The 24592-nt window shown below is 45.2% G+C and overlaps 2 protein-coding genes across 2 annotated transcripts; both read left to right on the forward strand.

The window, feature by feature from the left end:
- The first annotated feature begins 9247 nt into the window (after window positions 1–9247).
- SRGN (serglycin) lies at window positions 9248–11987 on the forward strand. Its single transcript, XM_082308496.1, has 3 exons — window positions 9248–9460; window positions 11297–11444; window positions 11648–11987. The coding sequence occupies exons 1-3, from the start codon at window positions 9382–9384 to the stop codon at window positions 11859–11861; spliced, it is 441 nt and encodes a 146-aa protein (XP_082164622.1). The 5' UTR covers window positions 9248–9381; the 3' UTR covers window positions 11862–11987.
- A 534-nt stretch (window positions 11988–12521) lies between these two features.
- Window positions 12522–24578, forward strand: VPS26A (VPS26 retromer complex component A). The gene is made up of 9 exons (XM_082310906.1): window positions 12522–12611; window positions 15851–16000; window positions 17719–17794; window positions 20258–20414; window positions 20937–21101; window positions 21568–21674; window positions 22773–22841; window positions 23416–23558; window positions 24441–24578. The coding sequence occupies exons 1-9, from the start codon at window positions 12609–12611 to the stop codon at window positions 24552–24554; spliced, it is 984 nt and encodes a 327-aa protein (XP_082167032.1). The 5' UTR covers window positions 12522–12608; the 3' UTR covers window positions 24555–24578.
- The last annotated feature ends 14 nt before the right edge of the window (window positions 24579–24592 follow it).

Raw genomic sequence — 24592 nt, forward strand, 5'->3', positions numbered from 1 at the left:
CAGCAGACAGGTAGGAGCAGGTCCGTATTAAGAAGTCCCAGAAATAAGAGGGGTCGGAGCTTTTTCAACGCAGCTGTCTGGTTGGTGCTGGGGTTTGGAGACCTCTCTCCTCCGAAGATATCCCAGAACGCTTTGGCTTTGCAGGTCTTAAAAACTGTGCAGTACAATGTAAATACATTTCATATAAATGCATACAGAGTTAGGGAAACCAATGATGCCAAGTCTGCATCTCCTATAGTAAACGTTCAAGACTGCCATCAGCTAAGTATATGTTATTACTGGAGACTATATAGAGCCAGGTGCTCAGCACAACACACTGTGTTGTGGTTCTTTTAAGGCATGTCTTTTTAAGGAAACGTTTTGAATAATTCCTGTTTGTTCAATGACTTGAGAGAATGAACTTAAGTAAGATAGTGTATTTAGTTAAAAAAAAAAAAAAGGAGGCAGGGGAGCTTGTTGGATTAGGCAGCAAAGCTCCCTTCAGGAATGTTGAGTTTTAACTGTAAAGTATGTGTGAGGTCAGGCATTTATTTCAAAGATTAATTAAAGATTAGGTTCCTGTGAACTCCATTTAACCTGCATTTCTATTCCTTTTTGTGCGGCAAAAGAATCTTAAAACTGAAACCTCCTTTCTGTTGCTCTACTATTTTTTTCTCCTTAGCCAGCATAAAGTAGTGAGATTTACAAGAAGGCCGTATTTGTGCAGAATTCGTATCGAGTGCGAGATCTCCTGAACTCGGAGACTATAACCTCAGCGTACTTCTTCAAATAGTGCACAGTACTCACGAGAAGTAATTTGGTTTGATTAAAACCACAGTTTTGTTTTAATTGAAATGCTTTTAATTCTCATGCCGACTAGAGACAAGGTATGTGCTATAAAATAGGTCGATCGGGAAGGCTGGGCTGTGCTTAAATATTTCAGGAGAGAAAGAAACCAGTGCCTTGTTCTCTGTCTCTCCCTACAAGCCCATCAAAGGAGGCTCTTTCTTTTTTTCCCTTGAGGGGACCGGACCAGAGGAGAGTGAAGGAGGTCACAGCTGTGTCCTTTGCCGTTCTCCCCTCTGAAGCCAGCCGAAATACCAGGGGAAGTGGGCAGAAGCGAGCCCTCACTTCCCCTTCGCAGCAGGAAAGCAGGTCCCCCGTGTTGCAAGGGGAGCAGCCAGCGGTGGTTGCTGCCTCGGTGTGGCAAAAGCAAAAGGTCCCCGGGCTGGGTTCGCTCTGTTCGCCCGCCCGAAAGCTCCGCTGTTGGGAGTTTTGGTCCTGCCCCGGCGCAGGCTGGCGTGGTCCTGGCGAGGCAGATGGTTTCTTTCTCTATCTGCAAAATGGAGATGCCTCGATGTATCAGTGCGGCGCTCGCCCTGGGTGTGATTGCTGCTGCGCTTCCACACCCGGAAATATTGCAGGAGCCTGATTAAGCCCGACATCAGGCAATGAGAAACAATGCTGATCTTGTTAACGCGGGGCTTTATGCATTTCAGTTTTGTTTGGTGTTTTCCTTTCACTCAGCACCGAGAGTGAAGATGAGCTTTACTTGTGTGTTTCTTTTAAAAGACTGAGCTAGTCAGTGTTTCCTAGGTGTCTTCTGTGGAACTTTTCATTATAAAATGCCCAGAAATAGTCCTGCAAAGGAAGACTTAGACTGGCAGCTTACAAGGCCAACCCTTCTATAGCCTCAAAGTTACAGAACTAAAGACTGTTATGTTAAAATCAAGCGCGTAAATTTGTGGTGAGAAGTATTTGTCAACTAACTTTCCTCTTCACTTGCAACATCTTTGGCCACTTTAGAGCTCACCACAAATGACTAATGCAGATTTTAAATTTGGTTTGAAAACTGCTTTTATGTACGTCCCAGGAACTCTGTACAAAGTGTCTGCTAGTACTTTTTAATTTTGCAGTTTGGCTGGTGGTTTCTAGCTCTTCCTTGTCATGGGTAGGCATACAAACAGTCAGCGGTTTCCTGACAAGGGTTGCCTGGCTGCCTTTTTTCCAAAATCATTGTACGATTGTGTCTTTGCAGCTGAAGATCTGGACGATGTGCCAGAGACTGCTGGACAGAGAGGATACTAAACACAGCGCGTTTTGCAAACCTGTTACTTGCCTTCACAACGGAAAATGTCTGTTGTATCGAGCATTTGTTTAGAGAGAAGTGACTGATAATGTGGTCCCTTAATGCCAAGGACCTTAATTCAGGTGTTTTTGGCAATGTTTTAAATGTTTAGTGCTTGAGGTTTTGGCATTTGGTACGCAAAAAATACTTAGTCTTTTTACACGCTGATTGTCGCTGTGAAAGAGACTTACAAGTTGGCATCAGACAAGGATGCAAGGATTTCACTGTTGGAGGTTTTTAACGCAATTTTCTGCTGAATTATGAGGAATTGGGTGAGTGATTGAGTGAAAGATGGCAATGGGCGTGTGATGGAGTGAGCTGGTGTTAGTCACTGAACGCCATAAGAGGAGTACAAGCACTTGCGTCAGCTACTCTGACATCCATGGGTGAAATGCGTGGGGCAGAAAAAAAAGGAATTAACAAGATGATTTCCTGTACGCTAACTGCCTTGGAGGAGAGCAAGAGCAAGCGGTTCCCAGGCGGGGTCTCAAACTGCTCAGAGTGTTGGCCATGAAATTCCTCCTGCTCTCCTGGAGCCCATCTCTGGGTAGCCAGCGGGTTCAGCAAACACCAGAGAAGTTTCACAGCAGCCCACGAGAGGATGCAATCAGGTGGGCCCAGAGCCTCCTTCTGCCAGGAAGCCAGGAATTCTTAAATAACAGAGGTAGTGACACCCTAGAAGTACAGACAAGGAGACGAAAATGGTGATGCTGGATCTGATTGCCAGCACGTGGGCTGCAGGCTGCAGGAGAGAGAGGAGGGGGCAATAAAGAACAACATAACCTCCTGCCAGCAAAGTTTACTTTGAACACCAAGTATTTGCCGATGTTTTTTGGGCGGACACCTGGCCCTGATGAATGTCACACACTGCTATCCATCTTGCCTGTCGACATCTGGAACTTTTGGCAAATTAACTCTCAATTCCTTTTTCTTTTAACTTGTCCATGTGCTTTGCCTTAGTGTTTCCTTATGGCACTGAGCTGCTGGTGTTACATAGGGCTCGTGGAAAGACACACTTCCGCTCTCAACACCATGAAGGCCCAAGGTATCGCAAGCGCAAGGGTCTTGTGAGTCTCATCTCCCTGGTCAGCCCTTCCTGGCCACTGCGCTCTTCGCTGGAAACATTAGGTGAGACGAATTCTGCCCCAGGCTTCGGCTTTCCCTGCTGGCTGACCCCTGTCTGAGTCGTCTTCTGCGCTAGAAGAGATGAAAAACGAGAACTATTATACAGCCTGTCTCTTTGAAGTAGGAAAAGGCAAAAAGTGCTTTTTTTCCCTAATTAATGCAAATTGTGTTTTCTAAAGGGACATGCTCGTCTTGAAATCCTCTGTGCTACCAAGGGCAGAGCAGCTTCGCTGGCACTGTGGGCCATTTCCGAATGCGAGGGAGGGCCATTTGGAGCGTGCTGCTTTGTGCAGCAGCAGTATCTGCCCTGAGAGCACGGAGCAGATCGGTGGGCTGCGGTGTGCCAGTCCCGCCGGGGACAGGCTCCCGTGGCAGGCCTGCTTCTCACGCCTTCCCTCGTTTTTTCTCTTCTGTGTGTCACATTTCAAAACAAAAGGATATTTCTACTAAAGCAAACACACTTAAAACTAGCTCCTTTGGTCAATAGGAAATAAAAAAACCCTGCTTTCTTCTTCTCTAAATGTAATTTCACCTCTTTCCCCAGCGATTCAGTGAAGGTCACAAAACTACAACCGTAGGTAAACAGTTGGCTCATTGTGGCCTGAAGATCTGGTTTACACATGGGATGGGAGCGGTGGATCTGGTTCATGGCAAGGTCTCCACAGGAGTGTCCGTGCTTTCCATTCCTTTTCATCTTCCCAACTTTACTGATGCTCTTTCTCCCCGCACACAGTATGAAGTTTTTATGTGGTGCTGGCGGTGCTTGTGCTTAGAAATAGGTTCGCACTCACTCAGGGAGTGGAGGTAAGGTGAGCTGCACAGGGTGGATCCATGAGGGAAGAGCCCAGGGTTAATAAAAAGCATCTAAAAAGCTGCTGAGCAGCTCACTTGTGTGAGGTTGTCCTGAGCTGCAGAAACCATCTTACAGAAAAATAGCTGTGTCTAATACCCAGGTTACCGAGCTCAATCCAGCTACGTATGCAGCAATGCCAACTGGTTTGCAATGGAAAGACGCTCCCGGAGAAGCAGCGGAGGAACAGGGCGCCAGGCTTTGCTTTTAAAACGTCTTTGTCCCACGGTCCTTCTCTCCCTAGTTGATTCTTTGTGGTTTTAGGGGTGTTTTCCCAACTAGCAGCTGCATGAAGGGGACTCCCCTTCCCCTCACTCCACTGTGCAGGTCCGGCTCCCAGCAAGGGCTGGGCGCTTCCACCATGGGGCTGGTGCTGCTCTAGGATGAGGTTTTAGAGAAGAAAGGACAGCTACTGAAATGGCCTCCCTAATCAGACACTGGAGCTTGTCTGCTGTGTTGTGACTTAACAAGTTGTTGCTTTTAAACTATAGTCCTGAATTTGCTAGCCAAAACCTCCTGCTGTGCCAGGCTTCAAGCGTGTGGAAGCAGAAAGCATCGCACTTCCCAGCATGAGGGAAAGCTGCTTTTTTCCTCCTGAAGGACAGGCCCGTTGCTCAGTTAACGGTTTTGGCAGGGGGGAGATCACTGATGGGGAAAGGCCGTTGGCAGCTTCCCGTCAGTCGGCAGCTGCGTTCGATCTTGACGCAGCTGTGGCTTTCCAGCAAAGATCTCTCCCTGTGAGCTTGTTGACCTTCATCATGGGAAAAAACGAGGAGTTGCTCTTTTGTGTGATCTAGATGGCAGCGAATGTCCGATTTCTACGCGATGTATGTGAGCGTTAATGATTTCTTGCAAGATCTGAATCTTATCTTCACGGGCCAGGTCCTGATACTGCCCTCAGAGGCAAGAGGCGGCGGCATGAGAGGCAGAGGGATGCCGCGTACTGCCCTGCTGTGTGCGCCGTGATGCTCTGGGTACACGGGCGAGCATGGGGGCCAGGCACTGAGCCCAGATGCGACCCAGGTTAAGAATTCATCTTTGCCCAGGGCTGCATTTAGAAATCCCCCCAGGTCAACACAAACCTCCCTCCCTGGGTTGCCAGCTCTTTGCTATTTTGAGGCAGGATATATTTTTACTGTCAGTCCCCAAAGGCTGGTTGGTTGAACGTGAGCTGGTGGCAAAAAGCATCCTTAAACCTAGCTGGGCTGCCTGCCTGGAGGGGAGCTCGCTGCTTTGAGAGGGCTCAGGGTGATTTTGGGGCATTTAACAGGGCAGTTCGTGGGTACTCTCTGAGATGGATCAATGTGCCCAGGGCCCGTTGGATGTCTAGTTCTGACAGATCTTGTCCCACCTTAGCAGCAAGTGTTAGGGAAGAAACCTGTTCTGCCTTCCCAAAAGACGAGCTGGGCAAAAAAAACGCTCCTTGTGTTCAACCCAGCTGCCATTCAGACACTCTCCCCTTTGCTCAGTCTGACCTCTATTTTTTTTCTGTTAACGTCATTCTCTCTTTACGCCCTTTTCCAGCTCTGCTCGTAACAGATGTAGCCTTTTCTGTACTGGCTGCTCCCCAGAGCAGTGACCTGTACAAAATACATATTTCGACTTTCCCAGTGGAGCAAATAAAGCTCTGAGCATCGCAGGCAGGGCCCAGTTGTTTAGGACCCCCGGCTGCTCCAGCTGGCTTCTGGCTTCACTGCTCCACTGGGGAGGAGCATTTGAGGGGTGCAGGGGACAGCCTGGATCCCCCCTCGAAGCCAGGATCGAGCTCCTGCTGGCCAGGACAGGGGAAAACCTGACCCCTGAGAGCAGAGTGACCCCACAGCAGTTAGGGTTTATCTGATTTCTGAGCAGTTATGAATGAGAAACTTCCTTATCGGGACCCCCCGTCTGGACGGATATCGCCTCGCTGATAAACGCCAGGACCATGGGTGCCTGCGTACCCACGGGAGCCCATCCACCCAGCTGGCTGCTTGTCAGGAATACAGGCTGCAAAGCAAACCTGCTTTTCCTGGCGAGGAAAAGCAGCAGAGAGAGCAGCCCGATGCGGCTACGTCGGACTGTTCCTCTGGACCAAGCTGCTCCGGCAGCGTTTATCTGGGCTAGAGCAGGGCAGGGGTTGGTGTCCAGCAATGAATTCACCGAAACACCCCCATGATGCCCCTCCGGGTTACTGAAATGGGACAGCTGGGAAATTTTTTTGCCCTACATCCCCTGCCCTCAACAGCAGGATGAATGTCCTCATACCGAGCACTCCTGCGGTGTGGTCCCCATTTAATGATGTTACTAAATTACTCCTGAAGCTGATCGGGAAATAAAACAGCCCCAAGAGTTATGACTGAGGAGCAGTTCATCACTTTAGATTTTGAAGTGTTTATTACAGCTTAGGGGCTACTCCTAGATTTTTCAGGCACGGAATGAAGAGTCCCGGGTGTCTGGTCGAGGGGCTGGGTGCACAGTGCTGAGGCAGCCCCCTCCCTCTGCCAGCCCTCGCTCCCCAAATTAATGCCTTAGAAAAATGTAGAGCTCTTAATCTACGTCGCATGTGATTTGAAAATAATGGTAGCGCTTCAGTGTAGTAGTTGTAAGAAATGCTCCAGAAGCAAGCTGCGTTCTCAAATACCTGCTCCTCATTTATTTTTTTCTTTTTATAGGCTTATTCTGTTGGGGCATTTAATCTTCCAGTCTATACACACAGGATCCATGCAAGAGCAATATTATCCTATGAACCCTCCTTGCAGTTTACGGGAGGTAAATTTTGAGGTAGCTGACCTAGGTATGGTGACTGCCCTCTCCTCTGTGATTTAAAATATTTTACTTAAAAAATCTTCTTTCTCTTAACCTCTGATAGTCATGCAATGGCACGTTTCAACATTAGCATTCCAATATAGTATAGCTTGTATGCTGTTTTCTGTTTAAAAAAAGAAAAAGCATATTAACTTTCTGCAACTTGTGGCCTCTAGCTCAAGATGACATTTTTTTTATGTGTGCTGATTGTTTGCATTTTATGCACTGAATGGCTTACAGAGAGGTGAATAATTGCACAGCACTCCATGGGCATCCCATGACACTCCACAAAAGGGCATGCTTTACTCTTAAGACTTGCACATCCCAGATTTCTTCAGATCCAGGTCTCCAGTATCACTTCCACATTCATAGGGAGCTGGAAAGCTTTTTGCTTGCAAAGCGCGGTGGGGTGTGGGCACTGGCAGAGTGCAGCGGGGCGGGAGGAGGTGGGCACAGGCTGACACTCCCCGTGAGTTTCTGGCCCCCATTACACAAGCATACGTGAGACGGGAGAGTGGAAAATTTGCTTTGGTCTTCCCATGGTTACCAATTGTAAAGCAATCTCATTTCCTGAGGCGCACCGCTGACACACAAGAAAATAACAAAACTGTGTGGCAAAACTGCCAGCGCTACAAGTTCCCCCATCGGCTGATGGTACAAGACAGATAACTCGGCTCTGCGAGATCCCCCTCCAGATACGGGCGTTTTGCAGCTCCCACATACCCCCAGCAGCTCCCACCTATCCCCCGTAGCTCCTCCTGCTCCCGCAGGATCCCTGGCCCCCCATGACCATGCTCGCTTGTGGGCACTGCTCCGGCTGCATCCCATGGGGCTTCCAGTACCAGGGTGGAAAAAGCCCCGGGCTGGTGGGAAGGGCAGAAATAGCCATCGGAGGGTGCTTTCCCCCGTGTGGGGAGTTGTTTGCTCACGCTGGATAAGTGTGGAAGGGGTTGGCGCGTGCCCGCGACCAACGGAAAACGAGAGGTGTTATTGCAAGAACAGCTTCTGCAGCCTTCAGTGGGCGGAGGCTGATCACCTCCCCACGTGCATCCGCCCAGCTTCATACTGATGCTGAGCACCACCTTAAAAAAGAAAAAAGAGTTGATGCTAAAAATATAAAGTAGAACAGAGGCTGGCAGGAATAACCGCGGCACACGAGTGCTTCCGCACCTGCTTGGTTTGAGTCTTCTATTTTTCCCGTGCTGGGAAAAAAACGCCACGGGCGATGGTTCATAATAAAACGCATCGATGCCGAATGCGCAGCTCAACCTCTCGGTCCAGTGGTAAATCCCAGCCCGGAGAGGGGAGCTGCTGGAGGGGTCTCCTCTGCCACTCATGGGGTTTTGGTGGAGCACCGTGCCCCGGGGAAAGTCACCGCTCAGCCCAGATCCCCACTGGGTGCCTCTGTGGACTTTCCAGTACGTAAAAATAGGTTTACCACAGACAGCTTACACGATCAGCCACAACATTGTTGAAGGTGCTGGCAGCATGTTAGGCCCACATGTCAGTGCCCCAGTTAATCCAGCAGCTAATGGTAGGACTAAGAAAAACTCCCACCGCTTAGATAACCTTGTTGTATGTAATTTATTCTTAAGTGAACTCAAGCCTGGTTTAATCCCCAGTAAAAGGCAAGCAAATGGTATGAGATAGCTGAAAGACAGCTTCCATGTATGTGTATAAGGGCTTTCATGGCTTTCCCAGCCGGGCTCCTCACAGAGCCACATGCTGTCCAAAGCCTTTACCGCGCTCCCTGGGATGCTCACACTGCACAGCGCTGACCCGGCTGCCCCGGATCAGCCATCGGGGCCGAGGAAATCCGCTGTGCCCTTTCAGAAAGGAGCTGACGCGTTTCTACCAGGACCTACTCTCTAAATTAATAATTGTTTTCACTTACACTGTGAATGTCTAAGATCCCGCTTTCCATAAAAGAAAGGCATGAGATTCTTGAGATTATTTACTTTTGTGGAAAAAGATTATTTCCCAGTTAGTGAAACTTGCGCTGACCACCAACAGGCAGCTCCTAACCCTTGCGATGGACTGACATGGGCTTGAGGCAGGGAAAATCGCTGGCGGTGTCAATGTCAAAACGCAGTTGGCTGAAAATCAGGGGACACAAAGTGTGGCTTTTTCTCTCTAGATGAAAGAGCAAATGCCCCAGAGCCTGCTGAGCACCAGGGGGAGGCTGGACGGGATGCATGCCTGGACCACAAGCTGCCAGCAGCACGCGCCTTCAGTCGGGTTGGTTGGTCCCGGGTTTGCTTTTCTCCTCGGGCAAAACTGGAGACAGAGGCAGTGGTGACTTTTTTTTTTTTGGAGTGAAGAAGGCCGGGAGGCCAGAGCGCCGGACTTTTCTGTACATGTCTCACTCCCGTCAATCAGGAAGCGGTGACGCAGGTTATGGGTTGGGTTTGAGGTTTTGGAAACCTTTTCTAAGAGTCGATCTCCTCGCCCCGTCGTATTTCTGAAGTTTGAAGCCGTGTGAAGGCTGGTGGCGAGCAGGGGAGTGCCGGCCAAAATGCAGCTCCTTATCAGATGTAACAGGAGGATTTTCCTGGCTATTTGTTTAATCCTCTTTGTGGGATACACAGCGCAAGGTAAAACGGGGCGGTTGTTCTCTCGGTAATCCTCTTTCTGGGCTATGCAGTGTAGGCCAAGTAGGCAGCCTCTGAATTTTTCAAACTGACCTTCTTCTAGGGGTACTGAGATCTACTCAGAAAACCTGTTTTGCTAATATATCGTTTTCTGGAGGGGGAATGGTAAGAAAAGGGGCTTTTTGCTAGTGGAGCATTTCTGTGTCCTTTTCCCAGCCCCTGTGAGAAAAAGTCTTCATAAAATAAGTTGCTGTATGGGTGTATATTTTCAATCCATATATTTCAATATATTTTTTCTTAACTGGCCCTTTCATAGTGGTCCAGTTACTCACTGTTATTCAGTTATGTAGTTACAGACAAAGTATGTAACAGTTCCCATGTCATAACTACTACGGTCTCCTTTCTTGGGGGGGCAGGAAAGGAAACTAGTTGTAAGTATGAGGAAATTAAACGGCTTATTCAGTACGGAGAAATTGCAACACGCAGCACTAAAACAACTAAAAGGAAATGTTGATTCATGATGACATGTACCCTGTGGATTTGTTTCTTGTGAGAGAGAAGTGCTTTTCAAGCATGTACAGTATAATTTGTCCCCAGACCAAGGCTGTGATAGTGATAGGCTTTCATTATGTACCTACCACTCGGAGGTTGATCTTTGAGAGATTATGGACTGCTTTTTGTCTGTTGTTTATTTGCAAATTATTCAGCTTCAGTTGTTTATTTTGTTGACACTGTTATTAATAAAAACCTTCTTAATAATACTCTGAGAAGAAAATAGGTATGAAAAAGGAATACACTTTAAAAGGAGCAGGAAACGATACCCATGAGATCTTTTTTCTCTTACAGGAGAGTGTAGGAGGTAGCTGAAAGTCATCTAGTACATTATGGAAATATATAGGGCAATAGAGAAGTGTAATTACAGAAAGATATTCCCAAGAAACCGAGAAAAAAACTAGATGAAGTGCCAACAGAGGGAGAATGCGCCAGGAAGCTTCAGAACGAATTAATTACATGAGACCAAGAGGAAGGATGAAATTCTGCTGTTTTTATCTTTACTATGCGATTGTTATTTTCTCCTTTTGGTATTTTTTGAAGACCGCTTTTTAACGACAGCCCCGATGGGGCACCTGGGGGGCACCAGAACCAAAACCATGGGTTTACATAATGCCGGGCCATGTCTAGGAGATGCCTGAACCACCTCTCTGCTGGTGAGGTGCTCCGAGAGCCTACATAATCCCCAAATCTGCTCCTGCGGCAGGTGGCTCTTGGCACGCCTTGAGTTTCCAACGTCCCCACCAAAAGTCATCCCATTGAACCTGAAGGGGCTGAGCTGAGGCACGCAAAGCCACAGGGGAGTCAGCTCTGACCCTCGCTGGAGCCAACAGAGAAAGGGAGGGCGCAGGAGCCAGCTCTCTGCTGGGGTGGCTTGTCCCCAGGATATTTTGAGATACCTCCACCAGCTTTGGGGAGACCTGCAGGTGGCCAAGCCTGCAGGTCGCCCGTGGACATGCCATGCCCCGAGCCGGGGATGAGCCCTGCTGTGACGTTGGCGCAAGGCAGTGGTTTCCCACGGGGTTTCCATTTCTAATTCCCATGGACTTCCCGGTGCCGTGTGCAAGATGCATCCGATGTCTCTGATAGCAAGGATGTCACTTAGGATATCAGTACCCATTTAAAAAAAGTCTTCAGGGTTAATTTAGTTTTCAGCAGTTGAGCAATCACGGCCACACAAATTACTTTCTTCCGCTCCTTTAAGCTTTACTAGGTGCTCATAAAGTTAATAGGTCCTGGTGAATAACGTCCCGGTCCCCGTGAATAACACATGGCTGATTCGATCAGGTGCTCCGATGCAGAAGGCAAGGTACAAGAGAGTGAGATGCCGACCTGACTCCTGGTCCACTAACTGCATCGAAGAGAAGGGGCCCTGGTTTTACATGCCCACCGGCGGAGCCAACAGGATCCTTCCTCCCATGGCAGACCCGTCCCTGTAAGTTCATTTGCCGCACATTTGTCACTAATGCTAGCACCCAAAAATGTCTGGTATTCCCATCACAGTCCTGTCCTGGCCTCGACAGTCCTGTCACACAGTGTGGCTCACCCATGGGAACGTGAGGCTTCGGTGTGTTCACTTAAGAGATAATAAACAAAATAATAAATTTGGAATAAACTAGCTGCCACTCTGTGTTTCAGGATGAAGAGATACCAGGAGCTGGGCGACATATTTCCGCTCTCGGATGAGGAGTCTGGCTCCGGGTCTGATGTTGCAGCGGAAGCGGAGCCAGCCTCTGGGTCGGGGCTCGGCGACAGTGATGGCTTCTCTGAGGTGAAGCTGCCCGTCTTCCTAGCGGGCCCGCGAGGCAGCGAGCTGAAGCAAAAGCTAACGGAGGAGGATTTGCTCCTGTAGGGCTGAAGACGTCGGCCTCCTCGTGATGGCGACGGCCTCCCTCGCCTCCTGTACCCCTTTCCCAGTGCCTGACTGGATGCAATGGCCACAAAGCGATTTTAAACCAGCTCCAAATTAATAAAAACTTTGCCTCAAGATCTTTATTGCTTTCACTCGCTACAGAAAAATCTGTGTTTGGTCTGAACTCGCTCTTTGCATTTTAGGGGTGGGGCAGCCACCCCAATCAGGGGAAAACAGGTTTTGGGGGCCCTGCCTGATCTGTGTGGATGTTATCATGCTCCAGGGGTAATGAATTAAAAACCTTTGTGTGGTGGCAGTCGCCTGCGCTTTTACAAAACTCAGCCAATCACGTAAAATCCGCCCGAGCGGCTGCCTCGCACCTCCTTGCTCGTGTTTCCCTAAAAAAAAAAAAAAAAAAAAAAAAGGCACAAAATCTTGCTAAACCTTTTGGGACCCCGACCGTTATTTCCCGTCAGACGCCCGCCCCCCCGCGCTGCCGCCTCCCGGCCGCTAGGCGGCGCCGTCCCCCCGCGGCGCGCATGCGCCGCCACCCCCTCCTCCCGGCCCCGCCCTCCCCCGGGGGCCGGCCCTCGGCGGGCACGGAGCGGGCGGCGGCGGCGGGAAGGGGGGGCGGTCACGTGCGGCGGGGGGGGGCGTGGCGTGGCGGGCTGTAAGGTCACATGACAGGGGCGCGGGCCGGGGCGGCTGGTGCTGGTGGCGCGCGTCGGCCGCGGAGGGGCACGCACCATGGTGAGTGCGGGGGGGGCGGCCGTTACGCGGGCCGTTACTCGCCAACCGCCGCTCCGCGCGCGCCCGTCGCCTCAGGCGGCGGCCTGGGCCGGGCGGTGCCTCTTCCCTTCCTTTCCCTACTCCACCTGTGGCTCCGGGCTGTGCGTGAGGAGAGCCGCCCCGCCGAGCGCGGTCTGCCCGCCGGCGCCGCCGGTTGTCCCTCCTCTCGTCCCCGGCCCGGCCGCGGAGCGCCCGGTGACCACCACTGGCACCCCCGCCGTCGGCCTGGCCGCCCCCTGCCCGGCCTGCGTCACGCAGCGGCGTTGCTGCTCGCCTCGCCCCGAGCTGCGCCCGGGCCTGGCGGCGGCTGCCCCGCGGCGGGTGGGGTCGCGCCGGGGAGGGAGGCGGTGGCGGCCTCCCCGCGGCAGCCGCTGCTGTGCGGGGCGGGCTCGGGGGAGAGCTGGCAAAACAGCGGGCGAAAAACAAAGGTTTGGGGTGTTTTTAGTATAATTTATGGATTAAGGCTTGGAACGTTGCCTTGCTTCTCCTCCGTGCGCACATGCCCTCGCCAGTACGGGGTTTAGTCATGAAACTCAGCTTCCGTTTTTCCTACACAGCTGCTGTCGGTGAGGCTTTGGGGAAAGTGCATGTGATAGTCCTGGAAACATCAGTAAATCTTTCAGCAGTCCCGTAAGGCAGTGCTTAAAATGACAGCGGTTGGTGGTTATCTGTCAGGGCTAGTGAAATAGTGGCCACTTTGTGCTTAGCAGGCTTGGCCTAGGCAAAGTTTTTCGTGTGCTGTGATGTATAGATTTAAGAAAATATATATTTCAAAGAATCAGCTAGATCAATGCACTTAGAGTTTCTGAAGCATGTGGATTCCTTAACATGTGTCTCTGTTGGACATGCAGAAGCTTTTTAGGGCTCCATGTGGAGCTGAGGCTGGGATTTCTGCACTGGTTATCAGCTACTGGGAGTCCTACAAGTGCTTTAGTACAGCTATAACACATAAGGACTGAATGCAGATTGATTTTTGGTCCTGATGTAGCAAAATCCTCAGTGTCTGCCTTTTGCGTGAAATCAAGAACATAGCCTAGCGTTTGGCCAGCTTCTGAAAACCTTAGTTCTCTCTCTTAATTTTCTTAAGCTGTAACATAATAAGCCATATGATGGCTTCTTAAAATACTTCTTGTTTTGCATAGTTTCCCTGCAGCAGTATCTTCGATAGCAACTGGAGGAGCTACCAGCTGCTGATTTCTTTATTCCATATGTTCTTGTCCTCTGTGGATGAGATCATGGCTAATCTCTAAGGGGTACAGTTGAAATATTCATATGCAGTGTCTTGAGAAGTGATGTGTTACCAGTGTTAGTTCTGGCTGACTGCTTTAAAGGATGGTACAGCTTCATAATTTGGAAGGCACTGTGAGACCATCTTGTATAATGTTTACTTAAAGGTAACGTGCTTCCTTGTTTGCTTGGGGGAAAAAGGAGTATAAGGCTAATCTGGGGAACGAATGCAGAATTTCTGGGGAAAAAAATATGGGCATGCCCAAAAGTAATCTGTGTAACAGTTTAAAAATAGCCTAATGTTGAAACTTTTCTCTTTCCCCCTTCCCCAGGAGCCAAAAATCAAGAATTGTTCGTTCTAGTGTGCAGTCATTAAAGAAAAAAGTTTTATTTCTTGTTTCAGCAATTAATGCAAATATGTGCTTGGCAGAGACCTGGAGGACCATTCGGTCTTACTTTGACCACCTTGTGGGTCATCTGCTTCTGCTTTCCTGTGAGAATGTGAAGTAGATATAAGTAGGTTTCAGTTAGTTATATACATCTTTGTGGATTGAACTTGGGCCGCTTGCTATCTGAACAAATACAAAGTCAGTTTAGTCTTGTGTGAATCGCTGTTTTATAGCTCAAAATTGCGCCATGTCTTTGCTTGTCTTGTAGGGGTAAGCAAAAGTCACTCAATGTTCCTGCTGCTAGGCAGCAGCATTCAGATCAAACTTCTTTCTAGACTTTTTGTTATTAATGCTACATTTCAAACTTCAGGTCCCCAGAATGTCTTGAAATGTATTCTTCCTCAATTTTTGAGATTAAATTGGTGAAGTGAGAATGTCTGTTTTATGTATACCAAATTCATCTAGTTGAAGCAGATGCTCTCATTTGAGAACATAATACAATTTCTCCAAAAAACCCCCAAATCACTCTGAATTAGTGAAGTGTTGTCTGCTTTAGTACATCAAAGCAGATTAGTGCCTAATTCTTAGGAGAGAATGCAGGCTTTTGTACTAATCTTGTTGAGTTTCCCATAGAGTCGCTAATGTGTTTTGCAATTTCTTGTAAGAAATGTTTGTGTGAGGTCAAAGGATGGTCTCTCTTAGTTTCTCCTGTTTGGTGCTGGTCAAAAGTTCGTGCCTAGAGAATGCTGTTGTAAGGTGAGGACAAACATTTAATGCTTGTAATGGATTGGTGCCTGGAGCAGTATTATGGGTAAACTTGTAATATCCACTCTATCTGATGAGAGTTGCGTAGCTAACGTAGATTGTACAAAGAACCACTGCCTCTTGAACCTGCTAGTGCTCTCTTCGTTTGCTAAGAGAACTATGGGGCGCAGGAAGAGGCAGCAAATAGAAGTTCCTATTCCCCTTCGCCAACCCGGGGGATGCTTTAGGCCTTGTATTACATCCCCTGTTGTTGTTTCTTTTCACCCTACTTTGCTCTGTTAGTCCTCCTACTTCTGATCATCCTTGTTACTGCTGTTTATGCAGTGAGTTAGAGTGGGTATAAAGCAATATGTAGTTTTTGGCATAATATCTGAAATCCTAAACCAGATGGAATAAATTTGTTAAAAAGATTTTTTTTTTTAAAGTGTGATTTAAAAATGATTAGTTTTTTTGAAGTGAAACCAGTGATTGGAAACTTTGCAGTGACAAAAAACAAGGTTGTTTGCAACAGTAATGTTTTAAACATTTGTTAGCATTTTAGTGTAGTAGTAATAATGGTAATTACACTGTGTACTTTTTAATAAACATTGTGTTTTGTAAGAGCTGTTGCTGCGTGTTACTGACCTGATTTCAATTATTTGCTAGATGGACAGCTGTCTTATCATCGCTGTTTCTTGGGTTTCTAATATATAATGGCTTTGTAACTTCATGGGAACACAAATGTTTTTCACCAATGTGTAGTGTATGGCTGCAGGTAAATATTGCATTTAAAATGGAGTGTCCGCTGTGTAGTAACTTACCTAATTCTTCTTATTCCAGAGTTTTCTTGGAGGCTTTTTCGGTCCTGGTTGTGAGATTGATGTTATTCTTAATGATGCTGAAACACGAAAAACAGCAGAAATCAAAACAGAAGATGGTAAAGTAGAAAAGCATTTTCTCTTCTATGATGGAGAATCTGTTTCAGGAAAGGTAAATTTTTTTTTTTTTTTTAAAGTGGCTATTAATTACTGTACTGATTCTGGCATGCAGATGCATATAGGAAATTAAATGAAAATCTGATATAAGCAAGAGCTGCAATTTCAATGTCTTCCTATATATGGTCTTTTTAACCATAGTCATTCAGGCAACAGATAAGACTGAATGTTTTGAATAGTAGCTATTTGTTTCCAGTGATCTTGTATTTATGAATAAGGTTTTTGTGCAACCATGTGCAATCCTATCGTTGCTTCTGACAAGAAAACTATTCCAGACTGGATCCCCCTGCTTCCCCTTCCCCTTGAACTCCAAAATCCACAACCTGACACATGTAACAGTAATTTTTGGCTGGTGCAGCCAACCTGCTTTGCATACCCTGTAAGCTAAGCTTTACGTTTCATGCCCTGAAGTGTTTTCTGGAATTGGATCAGAGGAGCAACATATTAAGTTCAGCTGGCTGCTGAGTCAACAAGAGTTGACAAGAACTGTTTTCCAAATTGTTGGGGAAAAAAAAAGTAGTTGAGATTGCCAGAGGGATTCCTCTACTTTTGGTATTGCACCTAGGAACTCCTTGCCATCACTCTGGTTTTACTGGAGCCATTCTCATTCACTGAATATTTCTTTTATGATTTGCTCTTCCTCCAAGAAACATGAACCAGGTATTGGGTTCTGAGGTGGACTTCTAAATACCTACTTTGATCTTGACTGGCCTGTTATCACTGAGTATCTTCCTGCTCTTAAGATATCTTTCCATGCTGAGATCTTGGTTCTCTGGAAAGATTCTTTGATGGATGTAGAACTCTGACAAGATGGGCCTCAAACTCGGAAAACTGAGGGAACTAGCATTCGTATGTTCACTGGCCTGAGCACTTCTTGCTTGTATCAGCAACACCTGAGAGGTGCCTGATGAGTTTTGGCTAACACAAGCACAGTGGGATGAGGAGGTCTGGAAGACCAGTAATTTATTGGACAACTTCCCCCTACCTCTCCTTCTTTTCACCACAAAGGTAGATTATTCAAGTGGTTTACTTCCTACTCAGATATCAACGATGTACCGGATTTTAAGGTACAGAAATTTCTCTGGTCATCACTACTTCATAAGGAAACATTATATATGCTTAATATTTACATGTTTCCATAGAAAGTAACCTTATGGAATCTTTTCTTGTGAAGCAAGGTCTCATAGCGAGAATCAAATTCACAAATGCAGATCTTGATAGTAGGCTTCATTATTCATTATTTTTCATTGACTTCTCTAACACCAATACTTAGCTATCTGCTGAGGAAGGGACTTAAGTTCACTTGACTTGAAAGGAACGCATTTCTTTTTTGGACTTCCAAATGTGACTGTCAGAAGATGCTTTGAAGCTCTCTGCCTTCAAAGATGGCAAGGGGGTCATGACTGGCTTATGCGATCTCTACTGAAGCTCTGGCTTAGATTCTTAATTTTGGGACTCAAAAGTTTCAATCTTATGTATTAAATTCAGTCTCGTGGATGATTAGATTTTTCTTAAACGCTTTAGTGGCACCTGGGTAATGCTTAATTTCCTACTCAGCTGTTTGATTTGGTTGCTTTCAAGCTCAGAGAGTGCTGTGGAGAAGAGGTCTTGGTTTTCATAGGCATGTAGTAACGTACTTTCTTTTTTTACTAACATTGTGTATTAGAGTGAAAGCGTTGAAAAGTTTTAACCGGTGTTTTTTTGCCTTGGTAGGTGAACGTCTCCTTTAAGCAGCATGGGAAGAGACTAGAGCACCAAGGAATTAGAATTGAATTTGTAGGACAAATTGGTGAGTTTTGAAGCTATAAAAGGGATGTTAAGCACGTGTGGTTTATGGAACTTTGCACTTGTGACTGTCAGCAGTTTGGCTCAAACATTGCAACCTGATTGGGTTAGTGGATGACAAGTGCCAAAGGAAGATTATATACTACTCATTTTAACGCAAGTGATGTACTAATTTGTGCTAGTCAGAAAATCATTGGGAGGGAGGATGTGTACATGGGAGGGGGAACTGGGATGGTGAGTATTCCGTCTGTCTCAGACTGGTTAAGAGTTTGGTTAAGAACCACTAGAGATTTTTAAAAACTAAACTTGTGACTATGGTACACGTGATTTCTGCTTCATATATTTCAGACTATTCATTTTTAGCTAAAACATAGTCTTCCCTTTGACTACAAGTGATGAATGACCCTGATGTAATAAGCAAAATCAAAGCACTTTTATTTTTTTTTCTGCTTGTGCCTTGTTTTGCTTATATTTAAGGTTCCAAGCCAAAATGCCAGGTGTACCTACTGTGACAGACTTAATTCTTGTCTTTTAGTTCTGGCTCTGAAAGAGAAGAAGCATAGAAAAGAAATGATGGGGCAGCATATAGGAAAACACTTCTGAAATAATTCTTTGGTTGTTGGTTTTCTAAAACATAGTTGTATACTGTTAACATAAAATAGTATTGAAGCTTCAGAGGGTCTCTGTGCTTTTTAGCAAGATAATGTGGTATTGACATTAAAAATGTAATTTTTTATAACTGTATATAAGTCTGGTTAGATTTGAACTATAAAGAATCTTGATGACATCAAACTTCTTACCACTCGAGATAACTTCTGCACCCTTAGGCTGATGCTAAAATTCCTTCCTTCTGTAAGAGGGCTGTTTGCATTATTGTTCCCCTTGGAAGTAAGTCTTCAAATTTCTGCCTCATACAATTGACTTTGATTGGAATTTCACAAATTCTCTATTTCTGATCAGTTGGTAGGCTCCGGTACCCTATGTCTGAAGTGATACGTAGCAGGTATGACTGAGTTCTGACGCCTGCTGCTTTATGCTTTGAGGTTTTGATCGGTGGGGCTGTAAAAGCAAACTTTCAGAATAAAGCAGCATTGTGGTGGGAATGAGGCATTTAGAGGAGGGGAAAAATGGAGCTTACATATGTCAGCTTCATTTAGTCTGTTGTCCTCTAATAGCTGTACAGGCTGTTCTTCATCTACTCTGCATAAATTTTATTTTCTGAATGACTTTAATTTGATGTAGTATTTCTTGAATTTTGTGTGTTTCTGGGACTTTCCGTTGTGCTACTGCTTAGAAATCCTCAGAGTTATGTGGAATTGGTTTAAGCTACTGCTTTTTGTACTTGTCCATGTTTTCTTGCATCTGTTCAAGTTTTAATACAGTAATACAAAAAGCATCCCAGCAGTGTGATCTGTCTCTGCACTGCTTGGAGACTAGCTCCAGCTGCATGTCAAAGACTTATTTTAAGCCAGCTCTTCAGAGTACAACTTTTCTGACTGGCACAAAAAGTATTGGATATGCAATAGTAAATAAACATTGTATTATGTAAATGCTTGCTATAGAAAACAAAGTACACCTTAGATAATTTGTAGTCATATTAGAAAATAAGAAGTTACTAGATAGTGTTGGTTTCTATCAAATTGGCAATGATAAACTGTGGAGTTGGTGTGCTTGGTTCATTTGTTCTCTTCTGAAAAGCTTCAGTCTCTGTAAAACCAACTACCACTAATGTTCGTAGCTGATATTTTCAGTTGTGAATTGTAGAGAAGCTTGTTTCTATATACTAAAGCATTCGGATTTTTTTTATGGTAATGTTAATTTTTTCTAACTTTCTAAGTTTTCATCTTGGTGAGAATTGCATGACACAGATCTAGGGATGAATAATGACGACACTGCTCTGGGGACAGGGGATACCGTTGCTGTGCAACTGGTGTGTCTATGCACATGTATTAAGAACTTGTTTCCAAATGACTGACTGAGACCAGTGGTCATAAGCCATTTGAGTGTAGACTAGTAGTAATAATAAACCATATAGGTGTTGATCTGCGAGATACCAGTTGGGATCACTGGCCTGCTCTAAATGAGCCAGTCTTGATGTTGCTTAGATTTTTGTCCCTTCAGCAATAAATGCTGGAAGCCACGATCGGGCAGTGCTAATTACAGAGAATGCAAGGCAAGAAGTACTTATTAAAGCTAGCTACACTGTCATTAAGAAAAGATGCCATGCTAGTGAAGCTTCAAATGTGTGTTCTGTTCATTGCAGTTAGCTCTTCAGGAATGCTTACTGTAGGTTGCTGAAACTGAAGATAACTTCGAAAAAACTGCATAAAACATTTGGTCAAATATGTGCGACTTAAATTAATTGCTTCTATTGTCCTCTCCCACCTGCTCCTGCAAAATGAGAGGCAATTTTTTTTGCTAAAAAGAAACACTGAAACATGTTTTCCTTTAACTTCCTCAACTTTAGAGCTCTTCAATGACAAAAGCAATACTCATGAATTTGTAAACTTAGTGAAAGAACTGGCCTTACCTGGAGAACTGACCCAAAACAGAAGCTATGACTTTGAATTCATGCAGGTTGAGAAGCCATATGAATCCTACATTGGTGCCAACGTCAGACTGAGGTTTGTAACTGTTAAGCCTTCTCTTCCCTCCGCCCCTGCAGCAAATGCATAATGTAGCAATTATGCTGTCCCCTTCCCCCGCTTCCTGCTTTTGGATTTCAAATCAGACATGTAACAGCCAGTAGCTAGTGTGCCTTGATTGGAGTTTTTAAGATTGTGTTATAATGTAGTCTTTTCTACTTTATTTGGAATTGCTTGGTGGTGTTTGTGTAGACCAAATTCTTTCAGTTTAATCAAGTGAAAACAGTCCAGGTCTCTCCTTTAAAAAACAAACAACCAAACCAAACAAACAAAAAACAAACAAACAAACAAAACCCAACAAAACCCCACAACCGATCAACCCCCCCCTCCACATTTCCACCTATAAGTGTCTTGTCTTCTATTTTGGTGTCTTATTCTTTTCTGCTTAGTCTTAAGAGAATGTACTCTTGTCTTTCAAAGAATATGTGTACTTCAGAACTTAAGGGCTTTTACTTATGCAATTCTGAATAATTATGGCTAACTTGGTGGCTTTCTTCCTAGGTATTTTCTAAAAGTGACAATAGTGAGACGGCTGTCAGACTTGGTGAAAGAATATGATCTGATTGTTCACCAGCTTGCTACGTACCCAGATGTAAACAACTCCATTAAAATGGAAGTAGGCATTGAAGACTGTCTTCATATAGAGTTTGAATACAATAAGTCAAAGTAAGTGCCATTTAGAACAAAATGCATTCAAGTAACTATCTTGGGATAAAAAGGTAGAGTATGCAATATTTGATGAACAACCTGGCATCTGGAGACTTAAAATGTAAACCAACATTTTCAATGATTATTGTATTGAGCTGTTTGGTTGCTAGTTACACAGTGCTCTTTTGAGGAATACTTGTCTGTTCTGCCTTCAGTACTAGTAGGAAGGTCACTAGCAAATACTTAAGACTTGATTTCTGCATTTAAGCTTTTTGAATGTAACTACAGTACTTCCTTTACTAATAGTGCAGTGATGGAAAGGTGCTAGTTGCACTGCTCTGGCTGAGATGCTTAGCTCAGTGTGGAAGCAAGCTCTGAGTAATTAACGGTCCAGATAAGGTAATTGCCTGTATAACGTGTTTTCAAGAAGGTGTAAAAGTTGTCTTTATTCTTTAATGAAAACCCCCATTCTGTTCTTTTAAAGGTATCACTTAAAGGATGTGATTGTTGGAAAAATTTATTTCCTCTTAGTGAGAATAAAAATTCAGCACATGGAGTTGCAGCTGATCAAAAAGGAGATTACTGGAATTGGTAAGAGATACAAAGTCCAAAAGAAATGGCAGCTTGTATGCCTGTTGAGCCTTATGCAAACCTGGAGAGTGAAGTCAATAGTTGCAGCTTTGGCTAAACTGGTGCTCCATGTGCTTCCTTCTCACTGGTGTTTGACTACCATTTGCATTTTGTGCTTTGGTAATCATACTTAGTAGTCAGCCTTACCTAATGTCTGTGGCATTGTTCTTGGATTGTGAATGTTGGGCTAGCTTCACAAACAGGAACCATTGTTAATGGAACTTGTGCATAAATATGCAGCAGTTTAAGCAGCCTTGATAGATAAAGAGCAAGGGAAAAGGTGCAAAATGCATCCTGAAGGCCCCCTTGCCTCTGCCGATATTAGCTGGTAAAGTGGGCTTGGTAAAGATTAGCGTGAATCTCTCATGTTGTAGAAATGTGTCATTTTCAGTCAGCCTAAAACTGGTATGATGGACATATCAAGAGGCTTTGAGGTAGAAACACCTTAATTATTGCAGATCAGGCTTGCAGGCCCTTGAATTAGGAAGGCAGTAAGAGCTTGTGGCTCGTGACTTTGTTCCCCAGTGGCTGGGGCCCTAGTGAGCTGCTTGCGTGGAGAATGAGAAAGCCTCCATAGCAATAGAGGAAGGGCAGAAAGCTCTACTTTATTGTTGGCTTTTGTGGCTAAGTTAGGTACTCCGGCTTCCTTATCCTAGGCTCTGGAGAAAGGTGGCTCTTGTGCTGGCTGATAACCCATCAGGTTTCTAGTCTGATCATGGCCGAAAGTATCAGTCGCTAGCACTGCCTGCTAAACAGAACCGTTTCACAAGTCCTACCCTGCATGCTCGTCCCTTATTTAAAGCCTGCGTACCCAGGGCTCCTTTGAAGCGCTGGCTACTGCCTCTTCTGTGTCAGTGTGGGGAGGAGAGAGTAAGAAGGAGATGCTTTGCCTGGGAGAGGGTTTTGCTTGCTTTAGCTGCGTGTAACTTTTATGCAAGACAAAAGCAAAAAATGCAGTGTTGTGTAATGTAAATGCTGCGGAGTAGAAATGGCTGTGATAAAGCTTTGTAAATGTTTAAAATTGAAGCATGTGTTCTGACAGAAAACTTGTTTCACCAGGACCCAGTACCACAACAGAGACTGAAACCATTGCAAAGTATGAAATAATGGATGGTGCACCAGTTAAAGGTAAATAACTGTGCTTGTTTTAAAGGGTAAGCATTTTTGAGTTAAAACTGTGTTTAAAAAAAAAGTCTGGAGGAGAGGAGATGACTTGTATAAATTTTTCTTGGAGAAAGCATGCTTTGCCTTGGGTTGCTGAAATGATAGTGGATTTTCCTATTCAAAGCAGATATTTTCATTGACTTAAGGCATTTCACTTGGGATCCTAGTAATTCTTACCCTTTATTTACCATCGGAAATTCTATGACTGATCCTTCTATCACTTTGGTTCAAACCTGACTCCATGGTGTAGACCAGCTCTAGAGAAGTCAAGATACTGATCCTTTTGTCTTGCCTGGCTACCATGCTTCCACTGAGAAAGTGTTCCCACTTTTGATGTCACACTTGCCTCTGTGCTCAGTGTTGTTTGTGGTGGGTTTTTTGTTTGTGTTTTTTTTTGTTTTTGTTTTTGTTTTTTTTTTTTAACCAAGGATGGGGGCACAGACAGTGCTTGGGAAACTGCCTTTATTTTGCATGTCTTCTGAAACTGCATTAATGACAACCAGTTTTAAGGAACTAATTGAAACTTTCTTTTTTTAAGGTGAATCGATTCCTATAAGACTGTTCTTAGCAGGCTATGACCCAACTCCAACAATGAGGGATGTGAACAAAAAATTTTCGGTGAGGTACTTCTTAAATCTAGTGCTTGTGGATGAAGAAGACAGACGATACTTCAAACAACAGGTATGGTCAGTCTTGTTGCAGAACTGTCTGGGCTGTTGTGCATACTGCTTTGAATGTTCAACGCATTAGAAGCCACCTGTGCTTCAGTAATGGCTTAAACATTTCTGCTGGTGAATGTATTGGAAACTGTATAGAAAATGTTAGCTTGCAAAAAGGAGCCAGGGGGATGGTGGATACTATTTCAGCAAGGATAGGATGCTCAGTGCCACAAAACAACCTTGCATTGTGAATATCCAGACAAAACACTTCGTGGGTAAAATGAGCTATGGGTGTGTGCGTTTGCTTGCTAGCTTAAACTGCTGCAGATAGATTCCCCTCCCAGAATTAGCCCAAGTTTAAAATTGCAAAATTATAGTAAGGGTTAAGACATCTGACTGAAAACGTAACGAAAAGTTGAGGACGTGCTGAGGAAAGGAATAGTGAAGAGCGTCACTGGAATGAACCTATGTGGATTAGATCAGAATCTTCCTTCTAAAGAATAGACAAAGCAATATAATTAAATATGGAAAACAAAAGGTAGGTGGAGCATACAATGGCTATGGATGGGCTTTGGATTTTGAGAAAGGAAGGAGGAAAAATTTCTTGGACACTTTAATACCATTATAGTGGGGAGTAGGATTGTTAAGGAAGAGGTGACTGCTCAAGATCGATAAAGGTAAGTGTTCAGGCAGTAACTAAATATGTAAACTTAATTGTGTCATCTTTCTGTTACTTTCCATATGTCCTGCACTGTTCTGTAAGTAATGGGGATGCAGAGGTGTTTTGTGGTGTCGTCCCCCCCTGCCTCCCCCTCCAGTCTTTGCCTATCAGGAACTTAAGATACTTGATTCTGCTGGCTTAGTGGTAAATGGTGGTTTCAAAAGTGTTTGCTTCCTCAAATAGGAAATAATTTTATGGAGAAAAGCTCCTGAGAAGCTGAGGAAACAACGAACAAACTTTCACCAGCGATTTGAATCTCCAGAATCACAAGCATCTGCTGAGCAACCCGAAATGTGAACTGGTATAAGGTGAAAAACTTTGTGATGCTTCAGCAG

The sequence above is a fragment of the Platalea leucorodia genome (genome assembly GCF_965183815.1).
Source record: "Platalea leucorodia genome assembly, chromosome: 4".
Lineage (NCBI taxonomy): Eukaryota > Metazoa > Chordata > Aves > Pelecaniformes > Threskiornithidae > Platalea > Platalea leucorodia.

What these genes read in the sequence shown, in the direction of transcription:
- VPS26A (XM_082310906.1), top strand. An exon ending in TGAATTTGTAGGACAAATTG is followed by an intron (nt 17,795 to 20,257) that starts GTGAGTTTTGAA and finishes CCTCAACTTTAG; the next exon opens with AGCTCTTCAATGACAAAAGC. An exon ending in AAAGGAGATTACTGGAATTG is followed by an intron (nt 21,675 to 22,772) that starts GTAAGAGATACA and finishes TTGTTTCACCAG; the next exon opens with GACCCAGTACCACAACAGAG.
- SRGN (XM_082308496.1), top strand. Translation starts at nt 9,382, where the DNA reads ATGCAGCTCCTTATCAGATGTAACAGGAGGATTTTCCTGGCTATTTGT. An exon ending in TGTGGGATACACAGCGCAAG is followed by an intron (nt 9,461 to 11,296) that starts GTAAAACGGGGC and finishes TGATTCGATCAG; the next exon opens with GTGCTCCGATGCAGAAGGCA. An exon ending in CCCATGGCAGACCCGTCCCT is followed by an intron (nt 11,445 to 11,647) that starts GTAAGTTCATTT and finishes TCTGTGTTTCAG; the next exon opens with GATGAAGAGATACCAGGAGC.